We start from the raw sequence: 22,379 nt of genomic DNA, 5'->3' as shown, positions 1-22,379 counted from the left end.
ATATTTACATTTATTAGACTTACAAATTTTTTACTTGATTGCATATTTCCTAAAGACAAGAGCTGTTTATAACAAATGCTTAAGTTTTCTGCAACATTTAATTCAAAGTCTTATACATAGTAGTGTAGCATGTAATTAAGGCCCAACATTACATGTGCCTTAACATCTGGAGAAAACCAAGAGGAGCTTGAGTGACCTAATCATAAGCTTTTTTCCCCATTGTCCTCCTATGAGTTAGGTCCCCCTGCCAAGCAACATTTCTGTGACAGGGACTAGGCACAGTACCTGCTTATCCCTGAGTAATGGGTTTCAGTTCCCTGCCAGGCTGTGGAATTATTCAAACAAGCCTATCATATCCTTCTGTGGGAACCTACGGTCACCTCACCCTACTATTACTACAAAACCTGCCTCCCAAAGCACTTGCTTGTTCACTCTTTTCTGATACAACCCCCATGTGGCCCTGCATGGCATGGCGTGTCCAGTTCCCGTGGTCTGTGAGTGTATGTGACTACTAAGACGTTGATCTCATCTGTCCAGTGTTGGAAGTCACGTTCAGCCATCCCGAACACCCTAGGGAAGGAATCCATCCCTCCCCAAAGGGGTGAAGGGGAAGTAATCAAAATAAGTAGTTACTAAATAGATTTACTTGTTTGTTTAACGAAAAAAAAAGTTTTAGTTTTAAGATATCTTCCAATTATGTCAGAATTCCTTGAGTGCCAGGATGATGGCTTCTGGGGTTTGTATTTCTCATAACTCCTAGCATAGTGGGTCCTGAGGTGACTAAAGTATAGGCCTTCAGTGAATTCCTGCTAAGTAACTAATTGACAGGTGATTGAGTTCTGGGATCTGGGCTGCTTTGCTGTGGTCAATAGACAAAAAGTAAGAGTTGCCAACAAAAAAATAATGAAGCTATGTGTTTAAAGAAAATATTCATGTGCATACAAGATATAATTAGATATGAACGTGATTCATTTTATATTACCAACACCAGAATTAGCATATCCAAAGAGCTCCCTTTAGAAGGCAATAACACTTACATAATGCCAAAATGCTGCCAGGACTTAAAATATTTTAGAACTTTCTTTGGGATATCTGATACCATTGACTACTGACACATGTAAAATTCCTCATGTCCGATGACATATTATTATGCAGAAACCATCAAAAGTCATTTGGGCCAACTCAGGAAAATAATGGTAATACAATTTGAACTCAAAAGCCAGTAAGATGATAAGTATTAAAGCAAATTTTCTCTTGAGGTTGATAAAAGTCTAAAACTTTATCCTAATTCCAATCCTATAATGAATGTTCCAAAAGACCTGAATTATTGGAAGAAGTATATAGCTTTCCAAGGTGACTACACTGAAGGAGTGACAAGTTTCTAAACAGATAATTTAGGGTGTATTTGTTAAGAAACAATAGGGATAATTTCTTCACCAATACCTTATTTATAACCATAAATATGTAATCATATGTTAATACTTTAATATGTAAATTAGTGATGCTCAAGTTCTAAATAATCTAGAATATTTCAAGTAATGAAATAAGTGTGAGCTAATCTTTTAATAGATTTCTTCACAGCATATATATGAAAGGAGGTCACTGTAAGCATGAAGGCCAAATTAATAATTAAAAGTGATGTTAAAATACATTTTTTATTTCATTTTGTTGTAATTTTTTTTGTAAACATAAAAATATAAAACTTTTATTATAAACCTTTTTCTTATAAATACATAGAGGTTCATGCTATAAGACATTTTGTATATATTGTCATTTTGTTCTTTTGAATTTTAAAAACTTCCCATGATTCATTCTATTTCAAGGAGTGAGTTTGATTATTAATATTTGCTACAAATTTTCTTCAGATAACTTGAATCAACATAAGGGGTCTTTTCGAAATATAGACTCTTTTCAAGAAAAGTTTTGGAATTCCTCACTGTCTGACCTGAATTCCTTTGAAATTGTTCATAGGAAAACAAAGACTTATAGTTTTCTTCTATCATCTGATCAGTATTTTTTTTTTCTCATTTTATTATATCAGTAGAAAATAAAACAGGAAATTACATCCACGTTGCTACTGTGTTATTTGGAATACCTGAGACTGGCATAAATAAGGCAATAGGCTTCAGGTCAACTAAAAATCAGTAACATTCACAGACCTATCAGGCCTGAACAATGTCTGTGTCCCATCTTCCTGCCTGAAAATAGTATTTTGTCATAATCAAAGTAAGCAGATATTATGGGTGACAATTGCCAGAAGCTATATCTGTCCCTTTGAGGACCTCTAGTTCTTTTGTTTCATCTTGAATCCAAAAACTACAGCTTTTATAATGCCAGAAAATATTTACCAGATCATGGTTGGTTCATTTTTTGTTTTCAATCGGCTCATTTTTTTAATCAGCCTGTCCTCTCCCTAGGAAGTTCACTGGTTGTAAAACAAATAAAATCAGTGTGATGTCCATTCCTGTTAGGAATAATAGCTATTCTCAAAGAAGATTTAGTTTCATCTGAAGCCTAACAAATAAAATTAATAGAACACTGATTGGTAAAATCTGAGCCCTGCAAACAACAGTGAGGTCAGTCACCCTAGCTACTTCCTGACAGGGTTGTTGAGAATCAAATGTGACAGCATAACTACAGAGCTTTCAGAAAGTTAAAGGCTTCAGCCTGCCCAGACCTGTCTCCAAAATTCACTGCAATCCATGATTATGGCAAGACACAAGGGGCATGTAACTGCTAATGTGCTGAGAGGCTTGCTCCCATGGACAAAGCCACAGAAAAGACCATACAGAATCCCCCCAGCAAACCCCGTTAGTCTTTCCCAGAGCAGAGCACACAGAAAGATTTCAGAGTATGGAGACATCACTGAATTCAGAAACCATCCACTGCAGCTAATTTACTAATAAGCCATGAAGTATTGTCATAAATTACTTAAACTAACTGGTGCTTGTCCAATTAAATGAACAAACTACATCCTGCAAGGTAGTGGCTTTGAGGATTTACAGCAGTTGTTTATTTGCATGCTAATTTGCCAAATTTCGTTAAGCTGCTCTGGGTATACTCATTCACCTTATGTTAATCAGCCAGGCCCTACAGTGCTCATATTCTCAGCTCTGTGTTTTTCCAGACAAGAGCATGACCATTTTTAATCTCGATGAGTTTGCTCGTGCATTAACAGTGAAGGCCACGCATAAGCAGTGAACGTGCAGCGACAGTCTGAATTGGAGATAATGGAGTGGGGCGACTGACAGGGGATGTTAGTTAGGACGCCACAGTGCTACACCAAAGACCATTAAGAGAAAATGTGCAGGGCTCTCCTGCCCACATCCTATCTCCTGACAGAGCCTGATTACTGACATGGATCACCATGGTAAGCAGGGACAATTCTCCTTGAATGAAAATGGACAAGAAAAAAAACGTATTATACCTTCTCAATGAGATCTATGCAGGCTTGCAAATCCAGACCAAAGTCAATGGACACCCAGTCGATGCCTTCTTTCCTGTATTCCTCTTGCTCCAGAACAAACATGTGCTGATTGAAGAACTGTTGTAATTTTTCATTGGTAAAATTAATGCAAAGTTGCTCAAGGCTATTATACTTCAAAGATATGAATGAGTAGGAAGAAGAGATAAAAATAAAATTGAGGTCCACTTGCAAGAATGTGCAGTAAAAAGAAAACCATAACCACTATCATATAATGACAAATAGACCCAACAAATAACAAATGCTCAATTAAATTCTTGCCTCCTTCAGATGTACCTACAAACTAAAGATTATTACAATAAAAATGACATTTAATGGCATTACAATTTAAAATCATAAAAGATTTCTTTATCTCTATTTACCTTTATTTAAGGCTGAATTTAAGAAATAAATTCTTAATACTATTAATTATTATTATTAATAATATTAATTATAGCTCCTTTCCAACCAAGGTATCCTTTAAGGTTTCCACAGAACCATTCTCATTACGCTTTGACCATGTTTTCTCATGTTCAAGTCACATTTACTAATGTCTTCGTAAATGTGAATTGACTTCATTTTTACCAAATGTACTTACATCAAGGATTTCAAAACCAGTGATGTCAAGAATGCCAATGAAGAATTGTCTTGACAGCTTGGCGTCCAGGGCTCTGTTGATACATGCCACCAGCCACTTAAACATTCTTTCATATATTGACTTGGACAAGGCACCAACAGCATAGATTACCTAGAAATCACATTGAAAACACTCCTTTACCTGACAGCAGTGTTCATTTTAATCCTGGCCATTCTCTATCAGCAACCACCTTCTAGATAAATCAAGATGTATTTATTGATCTTCTGTGGTTCTAGCATTCTGCTGAATAAAATGAAAGAAAAGAAAGAAAGAAGCAAGGAAGGGAAAGAAAGAGGAGGAAAAGAGAAGAGAAAGAAAAAGAAGTGAGCTAGGTGCCTCTCTACCAAAAGCTTAGGTGAGAGAAATCATGTTCCTACAGCACTGTTAAAAAAACTAAATATCCTGGGCTATGGTGCGGCAGTGTGTTCTAAAGCCCTACTATTCAAAGTGTGGTCCTAAACCAGCAGCATCAGCAGCAACTGGGAGCTTGTCAAAGATGCAAACTTTCAGGCCAATTCCCAGACCTACTGAATCTGAGTCTGGACTCTAACACAATCCACACCTGATTTCTATTGACGAAGACACTCTTCTTGACCAAATTTTAGTTAGGCTTCTGTGAGCTCTTGTCTCAATGTTACCTGTCCTGGGCATTCCTAACCCAGTTGCAACAAGAATCCTGCTAAGTCACTTTAGATACCTGATTAAGTTCCTCATCATATACCTTTGATGTATAGGTTCTTGGCCTGCCTTTAGCAAGAATCCTGTTTGGCCAGTTTAGCAAGAATCCTCCTACACTTGAAGTCTCCTCTTAGTAATTGTCCATCCACTGATCCCCTCCCTTTGTTGTTTGGCTATAAATCTCCATTTATCCTTGATGTATTCATATTTGAGCCCCGTCTCTCTCCCTTTTGCAAAAGCCCTAAATAAAAGCCCGTTTGCCATTTTAACAAGTGCCAAAATAATTTTTCCTTTTACATTACACACAGTCAAGTTTGAAAACTACTGGTGTAGTAGATTAGGAATCTGTAATCCATAGCCCTTGTCCTGCCACTGCTGTTGCTGCTGCTAATAAATTGTGTAACTGTCAACAAGTGACCTATCCTCTCTGGGATGCAGCATCTCCATCTGAATAATGCTCTTGAAGGTTCTTTTTAGACCGGGCTTCCAACTCTTTATTATATTAATTCTCAGTGTTGCTCTCAGATCTCTGGACAGAGAATGACCATTTGCTGCATCATCTGACTCAGACTCTCCTAGTGTAAAACTGAGACTGTGTTTCCCTCCTCTGGAGGGGTGTGGCAAAGGCTCTAAAGTAACCTACTGGGGAGAGCTCCAACCTCTGTGCCTGGGTGATGCTCTACACATGCAGCTCCTACTTCCCTAATGCAAAAGTGCTGCTGTAGTAGCAGGTTTCTGACAGACTCCGAGTAGGAGTGAAATTTAGCTGGACATTCTCCAACCCTGGAAACAGAATGTGCTCCAACCACTTAACATTTAAAATAGGCCTATCACATCCATCCTTCTTCCAGGAGTAAGTATGCAGCAGGAGCCAGTTGGTGTCTGGTGGTGATTTAGTTATGAGTCACCCACTCTCTGATCAGTTATCTTGAGTCATTTCCACAGTAATCCATAAGACGGATGGCATCACAGTTTTTTTTATTATCAGCACCAAGAGCATACCCGTACAAATAAAGCATCAAGAATGATTTTCATCGTCTCTAACACCGAGGAAATCATTCTCTGTCTACAGCAGTCACTTTGAAACTTTAAAAAGAACATGACTAACTTGCTGATCCCCTTTTAATTCCCTAAATACTTGAGAAGTGTGGGTGGGTGAGAAACTATTTGGTCAGGTGTGGGGAGTAGTGAAGAAACACAGGAAGAAAACCTAGAGATGCAGGCAAAGGGGGAAATAGATGGTATAATGTCTGCTGAATGAATTATTGAAACCTGTAATATACTGTTCATTGATTAATCATTCTAATCATTTTCATCATTTTCTGTCCAATGAAGGAGGAATGAGGAGGCTAAACCTCACTTCTACTTTTCAGGGGCTAAATAGACCCATTTCTTAGCTCTTTTTAAAATAACCTCATAGAAGACTTTGATCAAGGATGCAATTGTGTATGATAGAAAACAACTACCATCACAATAAAAAAACAGACAAACAAAAAGAAATAGAGTAAAATAGTCAAATTTTTAGCCACTTCAACCCCTGCCTTTCTCATCTATAAGAAAACAATAGTAGGGTCGTTGTGAGAGAGCCAGTGAGACAGAGGATAAACACTTGCATAGCACAACACTGGGCACTTAGTATCCCATAAACATTATTCGCCCTCCCCCCCCTTTCTACTTCTATTGCTTCCTCATCCTCACCCAGTATTTACTAGCTGTGTCATCTTAAGCAGTTAATCTTTTCAAGGGTCACTGTCTTTAGCTGTAAAATGGAAATGTTAGTAAGATCTACTTTGCAGGCTTGTTATTAGATTGAATGACATAATCTATACAAAGCACTTAGCACAGCACCCATAGTAAGTATTCAATGGATATTGATTATTATTATTGTTTCATCATCATTGTCAATCTTTTAAAAATTAAAATAACTTATTTCTAATGGACATAGTTAGAAATCTCATGGAATCATAAAATATTAGGCCTAAAGGAACTTAGTTCTTGATAATGATGTATAGTGGTTCTTGGCTTGGGATGATACCTTCCCCCAAAGGAGCAGCTCATTTAGAAATGCAGAGGACATTTTCTGGTTGTCATGACTAAGAATTCTACTGTCATTTAGTACATAGGAGCCAGAAATGCCAACCATCTACAATGTGCAGGACACCCTCATCCATGAAGAGATGCCAGTCACCCCTCCACTGAGGAACACAAAATTGCTCAACCGCTTCAGTGGGGAAACTTAGATGAAGACATTTGTCTGAGGTATTAAAGTGAGTTAGCATTTAGACCTAGAACAAATTTTGTATAGAATGTTAACACTGCAAGATATTTTTTCCATCTTTTGCAATTGTCATCAACAGAGCATACACATCTCTATTCTTAGCAGTGGCAAATGTCTCTATAAAGTCAGTAAAATTCCTAAGAAAAGAAAAGCCTCACATTGTACTTTCTTACTCTGTCTCCAGGAGAGAGAAAAAGGGTGAATGAAGGGATTTTTTGTTTTTGTTTTTTATAATGTTGAATAATAATACATTAGCTTGCTCCACTGGTTCTATTATAGCAAAGGCTGGAGTGGTAACTCAGTCCCTTAGAACACAATATTAAAGAGGCGAAGGTTTCATTTCAGTCCTCCTATGGGCTCATTAGTTTTATACAGAGAAAACCTTGTTCTATAATCATAGCATGTCATGCATGCACGTTGTGGTGAATGTTTAAGAAAGCATAAAATTCTCAAACAACTCTAACTTCACTGCCAAAAAATAGCTCAATTACTTGTTCTGCGGATCATGATTCAAGTTCAGCTCAATTTAGTCTATTTTAACATTTGTGGGGCACCTACTGCTTGCAGGGCACTGTGCTAGATGCTGGGGGTACTCAGATGAATAAGCACAGTCTATGGCCTTAAGGAGCTGAGGTTACTAGAAAGATCAAAATGTAAGCAGACTTATTCAGTACAGTGTAGTTAGTATTATGGTGCTGATAGAATTACTGGTATATAGAGTAAGCTAAACTAGAACACTGATATTTGATTAGTTGTTTAATAACATAGATATATCAGAGACTTTAATAATAAGAAGGGAAATAGAGTTTTTTGTAGTCAAAATTACTGTCTTTTATTATAAATGTGGACATTTGTGTACGTCTTTTTCAGATTTAGGATGTATACAGAGTAGGACAATCTGAGTGTCACCTGAATACTACCTGTGTGTCCTTTGGGATGTTACCTATGTTCCCTTATCCCCAGTTTCCGCAACTGGAAAAACGTGAGTTAAGTATTTCTGCCATACTTACCTCTGAGTACTGTTGTAAGAATGGAAGGAGACGATACCTGTGAATTCTTTATACATATTATGTGTGACAGAGATAAGGCTGTCTCTTCACCACACCATTTCCCTTTTCCAGAATGACTATGTTTCTCAAGCCCCCCTGTAGCTAAGAGGATAGCTTGATTTATTGCCACCAATGGAAATTAATGAAAGTAATATCACTTCTAGCCTCAAGCAATTAAGGTGGGTATACTTTCTCCTCAAGTTATCTTTTGCCTTAGGCAGCAACTTTGGAAGCCATGTGTCCAAGATGGCATGAGTATAAAATGAAAGAAGCCTATACGATCTGCATCAGCTTTGCTATGAGTAAGAAATAAATAAAGTAAATACAGTCATGCATCACTTAAGGACAGATGTGTTCTGAGAAATGTGTCGTTAGGTGATTTTGTCATTGTGTGAACATCATAGAGTGTACTCCCACAAGTCTAGATGGTATGGCCTCTGATCTTTTGAGACCACTGTTGTATATGTGGTCTGTCATTGATTGAAATGTCTTTATGTGGCACATAACTGTATTTTGTTGTTGTTCAGATTTTAGTGTGTAGGTATTACTGCAGCACTGCCTATCTCATACTGACTAAAACACATTACAGATGTAAACTATTATTTTGAAACGTACTAGCATACTTAAATAGTCTTGTTAACCAGCAGTCCTGGGAATATTTACTGCTTTAAGGCAAAGCCTCAGGATCAGCAGTCCTCATAACATTTATTGTTCTATCATTATAACATTCTCCTGTATGTTAAACAAAACCTACATGACCTCCCATCTCTAATTTCTGTTCTCAATCCGCCCTCCCTTCAAGTAGTAACTCCAGCATATGTTCTGAAACTTGTCTCAACTAACGTGTCACCATGTATCCACTACACTAAAGAAGTTGACATGCCAAATAAGTGAGGGATGCCAATTTGCCAATTTTCTTCATGTCAGGAACCAACAGCTTTGAAAGCTTCTTAGCTGGACAGCAAATATGTTGATCACAACAAGTGAAGGGTTTGCTCGCATCTGCAAAGAGACACATTACCTAAGGGAAAACTGTCAAAATGCATATTTCAGACTAGAAAGTCTCTTAACACAGAGCATTTACTGTGGTGTGCATCATAAATAGAAACAACTGGAATACTCTTTTTTGCCTTTTTTTTTTTTAAAAAAAAAGAAGCTCTTATTGCATACATTCTCAATAGAAAAATAGCAAGGACAATATGTACATAATTATTACAAGATCATAGAATCACAATGCTCTTGAAATATTACCTTACCTGTTCTACATTTTGACTTCCGGTAACATACTCATTACCAACTTTGATTTTAGGATGGATCAATCCCTTCACCAACTCAGAAGTGTTAATGCCCATGAGGAAAGCAGCTTTGTCAGCACCTGATCATAAGAAAAGAAGAGAAGGAGGGAGGGAGCAAGTGAAGGAAGGAGGAAGACACTGTTAAAATTCATTCTCTTACAGCCAAATTAACCACCCAGAGGACAAAAGGATGGTGTGGTTAGACCAATGTGGCAAGGCAGACTGTAGTAGCTTTGAAATAAATGCCTTAATCCTACATGTTTAAAAGTATGTATTTTTTTGAAATGCAAACCAAAACCACATTAAAATGCTACTTCACACCCACTAGAATGGCTTAATCAAAAAGAGGTGGACAATGACAAGTGTTGGTGAGGAGGCAGAGAGGTTGGAACCTCACGCGTTGCCAGTGGGAATGCGAAATGGTGCAGCTCTGTGCAGAACAGTTTGGCATTTACTCAGAAGTTAAACAGAGCTACTAGAGTACTCAGCAATTCCACACTTAGGTTTATACCCAAGAGAACTGAAAACACATGTTCACACAAAAAATTGTACACAAATGTTCTTAGCAGCATTATTAATAACAGCCAAAATGTGGGAAAAAAATGAAATGACCATCAACTAACAGAATGGATAAACAGAACATGGTGTATTCGTACAATAGAATATTATTCAGCCATAAAAAGGAATGAAATATTGATGCATGCTACAACACGACTGTAACTTGAAAACATTATGCTAAGTAAAAGGAGCCAGATGGAAAAGGCCACATATTGTAGGATTCCACTTATATTATTCGCTCTTTAGAATACGCAAATGCATAAAGGCAGAAAGTAGTTTTGTGATTTTCAGAAGCTGGAAAGAGGAGGGTGTGGGGAGTAACTATTAGCGAGTACAGGGTTTCTTTTGGAGGAGATGAAATGTTCTGGAATTAGATAATGGTAATGGTTGCTCAACACTTTAGGAGGGTGAATTTTACAGAATGTGAATTACATTTCACTTTAAAAAGAAATCTATTTCTTGATGCTGGTCCTCTTCTAAAAAGAACTATTTGTCTGAGGGACATGGAAAATCCCATCTTTGTTATTTGCTTGTTTTCCCCACTTACGTATATACCGTAGATTCTTTCAATGAAACAGGAAGTTGGGCCGTTTAATTTGATAACTGAAAACCACCACCAATCAACAGAAGCCAGGACAGTTCCCCAGTACGTATCAAAACCCCTTCCTTTTCCTGTGAAGTCTCTGTTTACTCCATAGTGCCCTCTACTGTCCAACAAGAATATTTACACCCCACAAAATTGTAGTTTTATAAAACAAAACTTCCATTTTCCAAGGAAAGAAGCAGAGAAGAATAAGTGTTGTCAGAAGGAAATGTAAATAGGCATGTATCACACCAGGTGCTAAAAAATGACAATAAAACAGAAGAATGCCACAGGCAAAAAGTTGTAAGCATATTTCAAATCATAGATTATTTCAGCTACTGAACAAAATAAATATTCCACTCATCTCAAACCTCTCTGCTATGTCTTTCATTTTAAATGAATCCTGAGATAAGCTAGTATAGGCACAGTCATTCTGTAGAATAATGTCTTACAATGGAAGGTAATGCAGTCTGTCTTTACTTCACTAAACAACAAAAAAAAATTACAAAATTTCCTGAGCAATAATCACAAATAGAAAATAAAGTAAAAAAGAAAGAAAGAAACCAGAACTAGAGAACTATATGCCATTTGTATTAGTGCTATCAGTTACATTTTTGCAGGCCTTTAAAATTTTCACAGAAACTTAAAAGGCTTGAAATGTTTAATTTGTTTATTAACTAAAATCAATATATATTGAACATACAATTCTACAAGCTATGAACCTACTTTATGTTAGTTTTTTTGCAGTAATACTGGCCTAGGTACTCAATTTCTATAAAACCTTTCAAAACACAAAGCCTGTTTGGAAAAATAAATGGAAAATCAAAAGTAGAGCAGACAAGCACATCCTGTGCTGAGATATCCCTGCTAAGAGTGCCACGTTTGGAGACAAAAGCTTGAGTATTTTAAGGTGAGAATCCAGTGGGTCAGAATCATAGACACTTTGAACTGGAAGAGACTTAAGATAGCATCTAATCCAATGTGAAAATATTTTTTAAAAAGGAAGAAACGAAACTTGTCTGGTCAATCTGAGTAGAGACAAGTAGAAACTGGTAATGTAAAAAATGAAGAATTCCACAGTGTCTGTAAAAAAAAGACAAAAGTTTGGTGTTCTAAGCTTTGGTAGCATTCAGATGGATAATACAGGTAATAATACTTTCCCACAGCAAGCACTTTCATATATTCCTTTTTCAGTTAAGAACAGTCCTTTGAGTCTATTCTTATCCAAGAACAAAGGAAACCCAACTTCTCTGTACAGTATCCCACCTTAAGCTTTAATAGAAATAGCATCCAATGTTACAGAATTATTTCTTTAGCGATAGGTGAGTATCTACAGACAGGGCTGACATGCTTTGGATTTATTGTGGAGGTGTAAGCTATACATCATATATGTTCCCCACCTTTTTTTTTTTTTTTGGACAGAAAACAATAGAGGTCAACATGTTCCAAAAAATAAATTACTTCATTTGCACTAAACATTTTCAGTTTTACAACCAAGATGAAAACAGTGTAAATTTATGTATAAATGTCCACATGACATTAAGGAAATACTACTGTAAACATAGCAATGTCTGTAAACACAGTTTCATTGTGTTCCCAAAGAGGCCTTATGAAATTCCCACCAATAAGCACCAATTCCCCCAGAACCTTGCAAATGAACCCCTGGATTTTGATTATGCTGCATGATCTTACCCAGGAGAGGTAAAATTTAGCTAGATCAGTAGTTCTCAAACATTGCTGTGTCTCTGAATAGCCTGGAAAGCTAATAAGGAACCAAAGGTTAGGCTCACTAATAAAGGACCAAAGGTCTAGATTAGGGTATGGTCCTCTCTAGTTTTATCATTTTACCCAGGTGGTTGTGATACACAAAAAGTTTGAGAACAAAGTCCTTATTACAGTGGTCCCCAACCTTGGCTGCACATTGGGGCCACCTGGCAAGTTGTAAAAACAAATACTGAGGCCTGCATCTCACCCCCAGATATCTGTTTTCCTTGGTCTGGGTGAGGTCTAAGCTTCAGGAATTTAACTGTTCTGCAAGTGATTGCAGTGTGCAGCCAAGTTTGCAAACTACTATGTAGAGAAGAGTAGTCAGGTTTGGTGTGTGCATTTTGAAGCCAAGAAAATGGAGAGAACCTGAAAACAGGTAAGGAGGTACAGAATTCCAAAAGGCAATCTTTTCAAATTCTACCTTTCTATCCCATTCAGTCCCATCTGTAAACAACCAGGTTTATTTAAAAACAATAAAAAAGGAACAAAATCCAATTTTGTCAATCTACAATCTGGCTAATCTGAAAGACAGGTTATGATAATGACATTAAATTATGTCTTTTATGGAGGGTTATAATACAATTTCTGAACTGTTCATATTTTGTTAATTTATTGAAAAAAGTTTACTGAGCACTTGCTATGTGCAAAGCCTGGTGCTAGATGCTTTAGTAAGAAAGTAAACAAGATAAAAATCCCTGGCATCAAGCGATTACAATTCATGAGAGAAAATAAAACACAGGTGAAAATAGCATGCCAGTAAAACAACTGTATAAGAGACACAGAAATCAATTATCACCAAAGTTTGAAATAGGGACAGAGTCCTTCTGGACTGCATGACTACAGAAGGATTTGAAAAAAACTTTTTTTTTTTGATATAAGTCTTGAAGTATAAGACAGGTTTTGACAAGCAAATATGGGAGAACAAGAATCTCTGAGACAGAGAACAGCATAACTTAAAGCCACAGAGGTGGGAGAGTGCAAGGCATGGTCAAAGAAGAGGTTACAACCAGACAGATTGGACCATCAAGTCAGGAAGTCATCGGTAAACTGAAAGAAGTGGGCTATTTCTGGTTGCAGAAGATATCTAACACCACTATAAGGTATTAGTTAAATAATGGGAAAACACTGAAGGAGCTTTGGGCAGAGAAATGACATACTCAGAGTCATTCTTCTGAATGATTAATTTTGGAAGTATGTAAGACAGACCAGAACAGGAAGAGTTTAAAAGGACAGAGAGATTGAACCCGTTGCAGGATGTGAAAGTGTGAGAGCTGATGGTATAAACTAGTATTGAAAAGGGGGGAAAGTGAGACTGAGAAACATGACTAGGAGGTTTCCAGTCTGAGAAGTAAAGAGCAGTATCATGAACATGAGTAGAAAGTCAGTAGGAAGACAGTACTTGGGGGGGAACATGAGACAGAGTTTTAGCCATGCAGAGTTTAGGATACCAGAGAATATGCTAGAAAGTTAGAAAGGTGGGCTTGGAAGTCAAGAAAGAAATAATGGTTAGGATGCCCCTTTAGCTTTGGGTGCCCTTCTCCCGTCCACCCTCTTCTCCATCTGCCCAGCTCCTTCAATTCCTTCCTAAATGGTTAACTGGGGAAAAATCACCAAAATTTAATATAGGAAAAGCCCTTAGAAATCAATAAGACAAATCCAGTGCCTCAATTTTAAAAATGAGCTAAGGATAGAAACAAAAATTTTAAAAAGCAACAATACAAATAGATAACATACAAAAAATACTTAAATGTAAAATAAAACTCAACTAATTGGCAATAGAAATATAACTGCCAATACTGGTGAAGACAGAAAGTCACTCTCAAGATGCTGATGGGAATGTAAATGGTAAAACATACGGAAATTTGAGACAGAAATTTACTTCTAGGAGTTAATTCTAAGAAAATTGTGTGTGTTGACATTATATATACAATGTCAACCAAAACTTTCTTCTTAATACAAAAATATGGAAAGAAATTAAATATTTAATAAGATATTTAAATTAATCATGGTACATCCATGCATTGGAATATTTTGTAACCATCTAAAAGGATATTGCAGAAAATATGAATAATGTTCACATATAATTTAGTGAAAAAAGTCTGGTATAAAACAACATGAATAGTTTGATCTATTTTTATTAAAAAAAAATTACATGAGCATATTCAACTAGAAAAAGACATGAAAGATGTCCATGGCATTAACAGTGATTATCTCTGAGTAGGTAGAATTCACTTGACAAATAATTATCCACTACTATGTGCCAGGCACATTTTAAAACATGGAAATATAGCAGTGAACATACCAAATTAGGTCCTGAATATTCAGGGGAAGGGGACAGTGATGGGATGGGGATATGGGTGGCCTGAGAAGTCTTTTCTGATAAGGTAACATCTAAGAAGTCACTTAATAAAGTGAGAAATAAGCCATAAGGATACCTAGGAAAAGAGTTCCAGGCAGAAAGAGGAGTTAGTGTTGAAGTCCTGCAATGGGAGTGGTCACATGCTCTAAAAAAAAGCCAAGAAGCCAGGGGAGCTGAGTGGAGGAGAGTGAGAGAAGAGGAAATGGTAGGAAATTAGATTAGAGAGGAATTTAGAGAGATATAATAGAGAACAAGGAGGCTATGATAAGAACTTGGGGTTTATTTGGAATAAGATGGGAACCACTGTTGAGCAGAGGAGGGGCACAGACTGACTTAACTTTGAAAGGATTGACACTGGCTTCTATGTGCAGAACTATCTATCATGGGCAAGGGTGCAGGCAGGAAGACCAGTGAGGAGGCTATTGCAATAATCTAGCAAGAAATGCTGGCTAGGTCTAGGTCGTTGCACTGGACATGCTCGTGGTGAGCCGTTGTGAGCTTTTGGATATATTTCAAAGGTAGAAACAACAAGAAAGGCAGGAGTTCAGGTCAGGGCAATGGAGAATCCAGTTGACATTGATTAAGAAGACAAATGAAGAATTGGCAGCAGGGGCAGGGTGGGATGAAGAGTTTGGTTCTATATATGTTGAGTTTGAAATGGTCATATAAGAAATGAGTATAGAATGAGAAGAGAAAAGATTCAAGGGTTGAGCCACTCAACCCTACAGCAGGTAGAAGCAGGGAAGATGAGGAAACTTTGGGAAAGAACCTGAGAAGGAGCCATCAGGGAGATTGGATGGGAGTACGTCCTTCATTTGTTCATCTGTGTTTTTTAAAATTTATTAATGAGTATGCCTTGCTTTTGTAGTAAAAATAGTTCTTAAAAAAAAAGCTTTCTTTAAAAGCATAGAAAAAGCAAAAAAAAAAGAAAAGAAAAAAGAAAATAACAACAAAAACAACAAAATAAGATGCTGTAAAAGCATATGTTAATATGTTGATATATGAGATGTTTACACGATCTTCACATCACATTCCCTCACTTCATTCACTCTGTGCTCAAGTGCCCTCTTCTCTTAGGGGATCTTCTGGCCTCCTTATCTACAACAACTCTGCTTCCTATTACTCTTTATTGTCTTACTCTTTTTTTTTTTTTTCATTATGACTGAATGCATATTTGTCTGCTTATGTATTTATTCTCTATCTTCTCACACTAGACAGTCAGGATAGGTACAATGTCATTCAGAGATGTATCCCCAGCACCAAGAATAAGTCCCTGGTGCAGACGGGCCTCAAAAATTATTTGTTGAACAATGAAAAATAAAAAGCTCAATTAAAAAATGGGCAAAAAAACTTGAATAGACATTTCTCAAAAGAAGGTATATGAATGGCCAATAAGCACATGAAAAGATGCTCAACATCTGTAATCATTAAGGAAATGCAAATCAAAACCACAATGAGATACCACTGTATACCCATGAAGATGGCTATTATAAAAAACAAAAACAAAAAACAAAGAAAACAAGTGTGGGCACAATTTGAAGAAATTGGAAACTTTGTGCCTTGCTGGTGAGGATGTAAAATGGTACAGCCACTGTGGAAAACAATATGGTGGTTCCTCAAAAGTATAACATAGAATTATCATTTAATCCAGCAATTCCACTTTTGGGTATATACACACAAGAATTGAAAGCAGGGACAACTTCTGGTCAAGATGGTGGAATATATGTCCCCCGTGTCACTCTCTCCCACAAATCAACCAATTTACAACTATGAAAAAGCAAAAACAGCCAAACTGGGGCTGCTAGAGCTCAGGGGAAGAGGAGGAGAGACCTATGGAGTACATGAAGGCAGGAGAAGCCATGATGAGAGAAAGAAAAAAACACTCTGACTATTTTGAGCCCCGGCCATGACCGGGCTGGAGCTGCTGAGCTCACAGAGCAGGAGCCAGCAAAAGCCACAGCTGTGACCTTCGGATGGAGTTGCCTGGAGGCATCAGGGGAGAAGAGGGCCTTGATGACCCCCAGTCCCTCTAACAGGGAAAGACCACTAACAGGGTTCCTGTGGACTCACATAGGAGCAAGGAGCCACAACAACTGAAGAAAAGGAGCCACTCAGAGACTGGTGAGTCATCACAATGGACTGACACATGGCCTGTCCCATGTTTGCAGTATGGGTGGTGGGGGAGACGGACCCACCTGGAGAACACTGTGGCACAGCAAGGACAGCTGATCTGCACCCCTATCAGCAAAGGACTGTTCAGAGGAAACTGGTCAGGAATATAGAATTGCATGGGGTGCAGTTTGATGAAAAGACTCAGGCCCAGACCAGAGTTTCAGATCTCTCAAGAGCTGGAAGTACCTATGAGGTCAACCTTTAAAACCTGAACTGCACAAAAAGCCTTCCTTAGAGAATCAGCAGCAAAGCAGCAATCTAGCTCAACCACACAGCTCAAGTACTGGTCCCCACAGGAAGTTCCCCCATTTTAGAAGTAAGCAAAGGAATTGGTTCCAGCACAGAGTTTAAATGGTGGGAACAGTAAATAATCCAACCCAGAACTGAAAGAAAAAACAAAGTACCCACAACTAGAGACAAAATTTCATATTAACTAGCAAAGGTCTCATTTCAAAAAGAACATCTATAACATGTAGAATGACCAGAAGTCTCCTGGGATACCAAGCCAGAAAGAGGGAAGGACCAGGGGCCTCAGCAATGCCCCCTGACACCCAAAACCAATCATAAGGGTGGGGGATGAGGGCCTCAGCCATGCCCCCCTGACATGCCCAGCCAGCCCAGCAGTGACCACCAAGCTGCTGCAGGAAGCAACCCAGGCTCTCCTGAACCAGGGCGGTGAGACGCCTTGGGCCTCAGCCACAACCCCCTGACACCTGCAGCCAGCCCAGCAGTGACCACCGAGACACTGCTGGAAGTGCCTCAGGCTCTCCCGAGCTGGGGTGTTGGGGGCCTCAGGCCTCATCCATGCCCCCCCCGACACATGCAATCAGCCCAGAGAGGACCACCAAGCAGCAAGAAGGGCCCCAAGTTCCCGAGCTGGGACAGTGGAGGGGGAGGGCTATTCCACACTCCCTGACATCTGCAACCAGCCCACCAATGACCAAGCCACTGCTGGAAGCCCCCCAGTTTCCCTTGTAGGAATGAGGGGGTGCCCCAGGCCTCAATCCGGCCCTTCCTCCTTCCTCCTTCTTCCATCCCATTTCCTTCCCTCTTCCCCTCTCTCCCTCCCAACCACTCCACAACAACATCATAGAATGTAAATAATAATATTAATAAAATTTCATTTTCTTAAAAAAAAAATCATAAACATCAAGAAGTAAAACAATAAAATCCAAACCAGAAAAAAAAAAAAAAGAAAAAGAAAGCAGGGACTCAAACAGATATTTGTTTGGCAACATATATAGCCTCATTATTCATAGTAGCCTAAAAGTAGAAGAAACTCAAGTGTCCAACTGTTGAATGGATAAACAAAACATGGTATACGTAAATTATTCAGCCATAAAAAGGAATGAAATTCTGATACATGCTACAACACAGATAAACCTGGAAGACATTATGCTAAGCAAAATAAACCAGACACAGAAGAACAAATATTGTGTGATTCCACTTATGTGAGGTACCTAGAGTGGTCAAATTCATAAAGTCAGAAAGTGGAACAGTGGAGGGGTAAGGGGGAGTTTTTGTTTAATGGACACAGAGTTTCAGTTTAGGATGACATAAAATTTCTGGAGATGGATAATGGTGATGGTCACACCGCAATGTGATTGTACTTAATACCACGCAACTGCATGTACACTTAAAAATGGATGAAATGGTCAATTTTATGTTATGTAAGTTTTACAATTGAAAATATGAAATTAAAAAATTGTTGAAAGATTTGAATAAATGAGTTTTCTCTTTTTGTTTCAGTTGCAAGAAATTTTAATATTAAATATAATAATTATACTAACTAGGCTTCTTTCCTTTCATAATTGTGGTTTGCTATTTTGATGATCATTCTAAACCGATCATTCATTGTAAGATGCCTGAAATCTTTTTGGTAAGCAGGCAAGGATATAGATTTTTAAAATGTGAATAAAAAACAATAGGAAATCAAGGCTTGTGGTTTCACTCTTGTGGAGTTACTTTGCCTTTGGAATTTCAAGGGTTTTTCTTAACACTTCTATTATGTCACTTAATACATTTTATGGTAATTTGCTACTTTCTCTGTTTTCTCAGTAGTCTATGTGCTAAAGGCAGACTGTGTCTCAGCTGATCCTCTTTCACCCAAGTTTAGCAAATGCACTGGCATTGTCAGTAACTGAGGAATGCTTCTTTTTCTGAGGTAGGAGGATTCTACATCCGAATGATGGTTGAGAGAATAATTTTGAGGAACAGCAGTTGAGGGAGATGGTATCAGTTAATTTTAACACTTTCCAAAAATGAAGAGGTGAGGTCAACTGCAAGGAAAAGGGGAATGGAACTGGGATCAGGGTTTTGAAAGGAAGTATATGCCGTGCCTTTAAAGTAATTCTTACTTTCTGTGCCATCTGCTTCCGCTTGCTCTTCTCTGGGTTTCTGTTTAAATTTCATGTTTCCAAAGTGCATGATGGCTGCAGTGAGTTTATAGCATCCATACTTCTCATCAGGAAGAAAGCCCAAGATGTCCATGGCTTGCTGCAGAAAGAGAAGCAGATGGCCCTGTCTTCATCTGCCTAATGGCTGCAGTAAGCACCTCACCCCCGCTGTGTCACACCTCCCCACACTGAGCTGTGGACTGCCAGAATGAGACAGACAGCTCTGTTCAAAGCGATGCAAATCAGCCCTGTTGGCGCTTGGTCACCCGCAGCCTGCTCATCCCTTTAACAGAGTTAGGAAGGCACAGGACGAGGCTTTTTTCATTTCTAGTAGTTTTAGAACTTTGCTTCAGTGCTCTGCTCCTCTCCTCTCGCTTCCAGCAACAGATCACTAACTATCGAAATGAGGTCATGGTGATGGCAAAAGTACCATATCTGCTCTGTTGCTTATTTCTGTGATCCCATGTGTTCTCCTGGCTTTATTCCAGAGCAGACACATTTCAAAGAGTGGCAGAAGGAAGTGTCTAAGAAAAGAAAAACCACGTCACCTTAGAATTGCAATCGAAGAAGCCACTGTACATGGTAAGATGTGCATTTTCATACACCCCAGGAGGGTGCAAATTGCTACAATCTTTCTAGTGATTAATTTAATATACATATATCAGGAGACTATAACAAATTCATAATTCTTACCTAGTAATTACACTTCTAGGAATCTAGCATAAAGTGAATCTTGTATACAGAAAAAATGTTTACCCACACAGGTGGGGGAAGGAGCAAAAAAAACTTGAGTCTAACAATAGTAGAATGGCTCAATAAACAAATACGACAAGTGCCTGATAAATATCAAGTATTCATTTAAATGTTTATGAAGATCTCTCTGCTCTCTCTGCTTCCACCGTCTGCAATGTGAGACCCCTGGCTCACTGTCGCCACCACCAGATGGACTTTGGACTTCCCAGCCTCAGAAACTGTAGGCAATTAATTTTGTTTTCTTTATAAATCAAAATAAATAAATAAATAGATGTTTATGAAGAATTCGTAATGACTCTTGAAATGCTTGCAAGATTAAGGTGAAAAAGCAAACTCTGTATACCAAATAGCATATATAGTATTATTACAATCTTTTGTTAAAAAACAATAAACCCCAAAATGACCATAGAAAAGCAACCCCAAATAGATAAGAACAGAATAAAGACTAGAGATATACACCATATAAAAGAGGCATTTGCCATTGAGTTGAAATATCTTTCTACTTTTCCATGTGTTCCAAAGTTACTATATTGATAATGTGCACTTTTAGAATAAGTAAATAAACTTTGGACAGATCCAGCCCTCCACCCCAAGAGAAGCAAGGCCACTTCTCTGGGTCCCTTAAAAAGAACAAAGCTCTAAGATGCTTCCTTTCATTTCTCATTGTCATTACTTTGCTCTGACAACTAACAAGCCTTACTTCTGTAGCCAGCAGTCCTTCAGCATCATCCAAGCTCTCCACGGCAACTACTCCACAGGAGCAAAAGTGAAAGTCAGAAGGATTTGCAGACACCAGGAGCATGTCTACAGTGGGAAAACCATCCATCAAACAGCTTAAAAAATCCACTTTAGAAAATAATTGACCAATATTCACAGTTTATTCTTACAGCTTATACCATACTTGTAAACACTCCAAAATAAAATCTATATTCTAGACCCAACCCTCTACAATCAATTTTTGCCCTCTATTAACTTGTCAGTCATGTGTTAATGCCTCCCAAGAGCAGACCAGTCTGGCCAAATCTGAAAGCAGATTCAATTGCAGCAGCTTGAATTGGTGTAAATAAAAACAGATAATGTGTGTTGGCAAAACTTTGAAAACAGGAATTTGGCCTAGATTCATGACTGAGGGCCAGAGGACAAAAAATGTTTTGCAAAATTATAAGTGGAACAGACCTGAGCTTCAAAGGCTAGGAAGCAGCCAGTCTCTGGGGTCAGCACCCAGTCCCTGGGGTCAGCAACCAGGGAACATGAGCGGTGTAACCCTGTCACATCACATCCTTGCCATTAGGAGGCAAAGTCCGTCTTTCAAGGGATCCATAAATCAGCGGCTGTGTTCAACACTGCATGCTGATGTGTCTGAGACTCCTGACATGATTCACTTAGTCAGGAAACATAATGCAGGTTGAAGCCAAGGCAGTCTGTCAGCAGCATATCATCAACTGTCTTGGCAGAATCACATTAACCTTTCACTGCCTACACTTGCTCCCAATGAAGTGTTTTTGAGCTGGTCTTATTTTTTCTGTTTATCACTCAGTGAAGTGAAGACGTGTTATTCTGAACCCCCAATCTCAGAAACAAAGAAACTGGGCTACACAAATGTTCATAGCAGCTTTATTTGCAAACAAGTCAGGTGTCAGTAGCAATTGAATGGGTCCACAAACTGTTGGATATCCATACAGTGGATTACTATTCAGCTCAGCAAGGAACGAACTATGAATACATGCTATGATGTGGAAGAATCTCAAAATAATTATGCTGAGTAAAATAAGCCAGACAAAGAGAGTATATACTGTATAATTCTGCCTTATAAAATTCTAGAATATGCAATCTAATCTAAGTGACAGAAGGCATATTAGTGGCTGCCTGGGCACTGGGATTGGGAGGGGAGGGTTTCAATTAGTGAGAAGGGCAGAAGAGAGGGATTAATAAAAGAACCCTAGGGAACTTTTGAATGTATACATGCATTATCTTGATTGTGATGACGGTTTCACACATATATACATATGTCAACATTTTCCATTTGTATACTTCAAGTAGTTCTTTTTAGTTCAGTACTTCAATAAAGCTGTTTGATAAAACTTAAAAAATAAAAAGAAATTGGGCTAGCCAAAGGAAATCAAGCAGAAAGCAAATGTATGTATTTTTAATACAAATATAATCCATACAAATTTTAAAATATTTGCTTTTTAAATGATTTTTTTACAATAAAAGTTGTATATGTTTATGGTGTACATACAACATGATGCTTTGATATATTTATACATTGTGGAAGGCTTCATCCAGCTAATTAACGCATCCATTACCTCACATACTTACCTCTTCTTTTTGTGGTGAGAACATCCAAAATCTACTCTCAGCAGTTTTCAAATATACAATATGTTGATATTA

General features: G+C 38.0%; 1 protein-coding gene across 1 annotated transcript in view; it reads right to left on the bottom strand.

Moving 5' to 3' along the window:
• Positions 1-22,379, bottom strand: part of MYH15 (myosin heavy chain 15) — a 130,598-nt gene that overhangs the window by 88,532 nt on the left and 19,687 nt on the right. Inside the window, exons 10-14 of the mRNA XM_063092013.1 lie at positions 20,689-20,792; positions 19,197-19,335; positions 9,362-9,480; positions 4,062-4,211; positions 3,428-3,598 (exon numbers count right to left, since the gene is read on the bottom strand). Coding sequence (XP_062948083.1) covers positions 3,428-3,598; positions 4,062-4,211; positions 9,362-9,480; positions 19,197-19,335; positions 20,689-20,792 — 683 coding nt within the window. The remainder of the gene's footprint in view (positions 1-3,427; positions 3,599-4,061; positions 4,212-9,361; positions 9,481-19,196; positions 19,336-20,688; positions 20,793-22,379) is intronic.

This window comes from Cynocephalus volans, chromosome 1 (genome assembly GCF_027409185.1).
Source record: "Cynocephalus volans isolate mCynVol1 chromosome 1, mCynVol1.pri, whole genome shotgun sequence".
Lineage (NCBI taxonomy): Eukaryota > Metazoa > Chordata > Mammalia > Dermoptera > Cynocephalidae > Cynocephalus > Cynocephalus volans.
The sequence above is the reverse complement of the archived record's forward strand: the minus strand, read 5'-3'. Positions and strand labels throughout refer to the sequence as shown.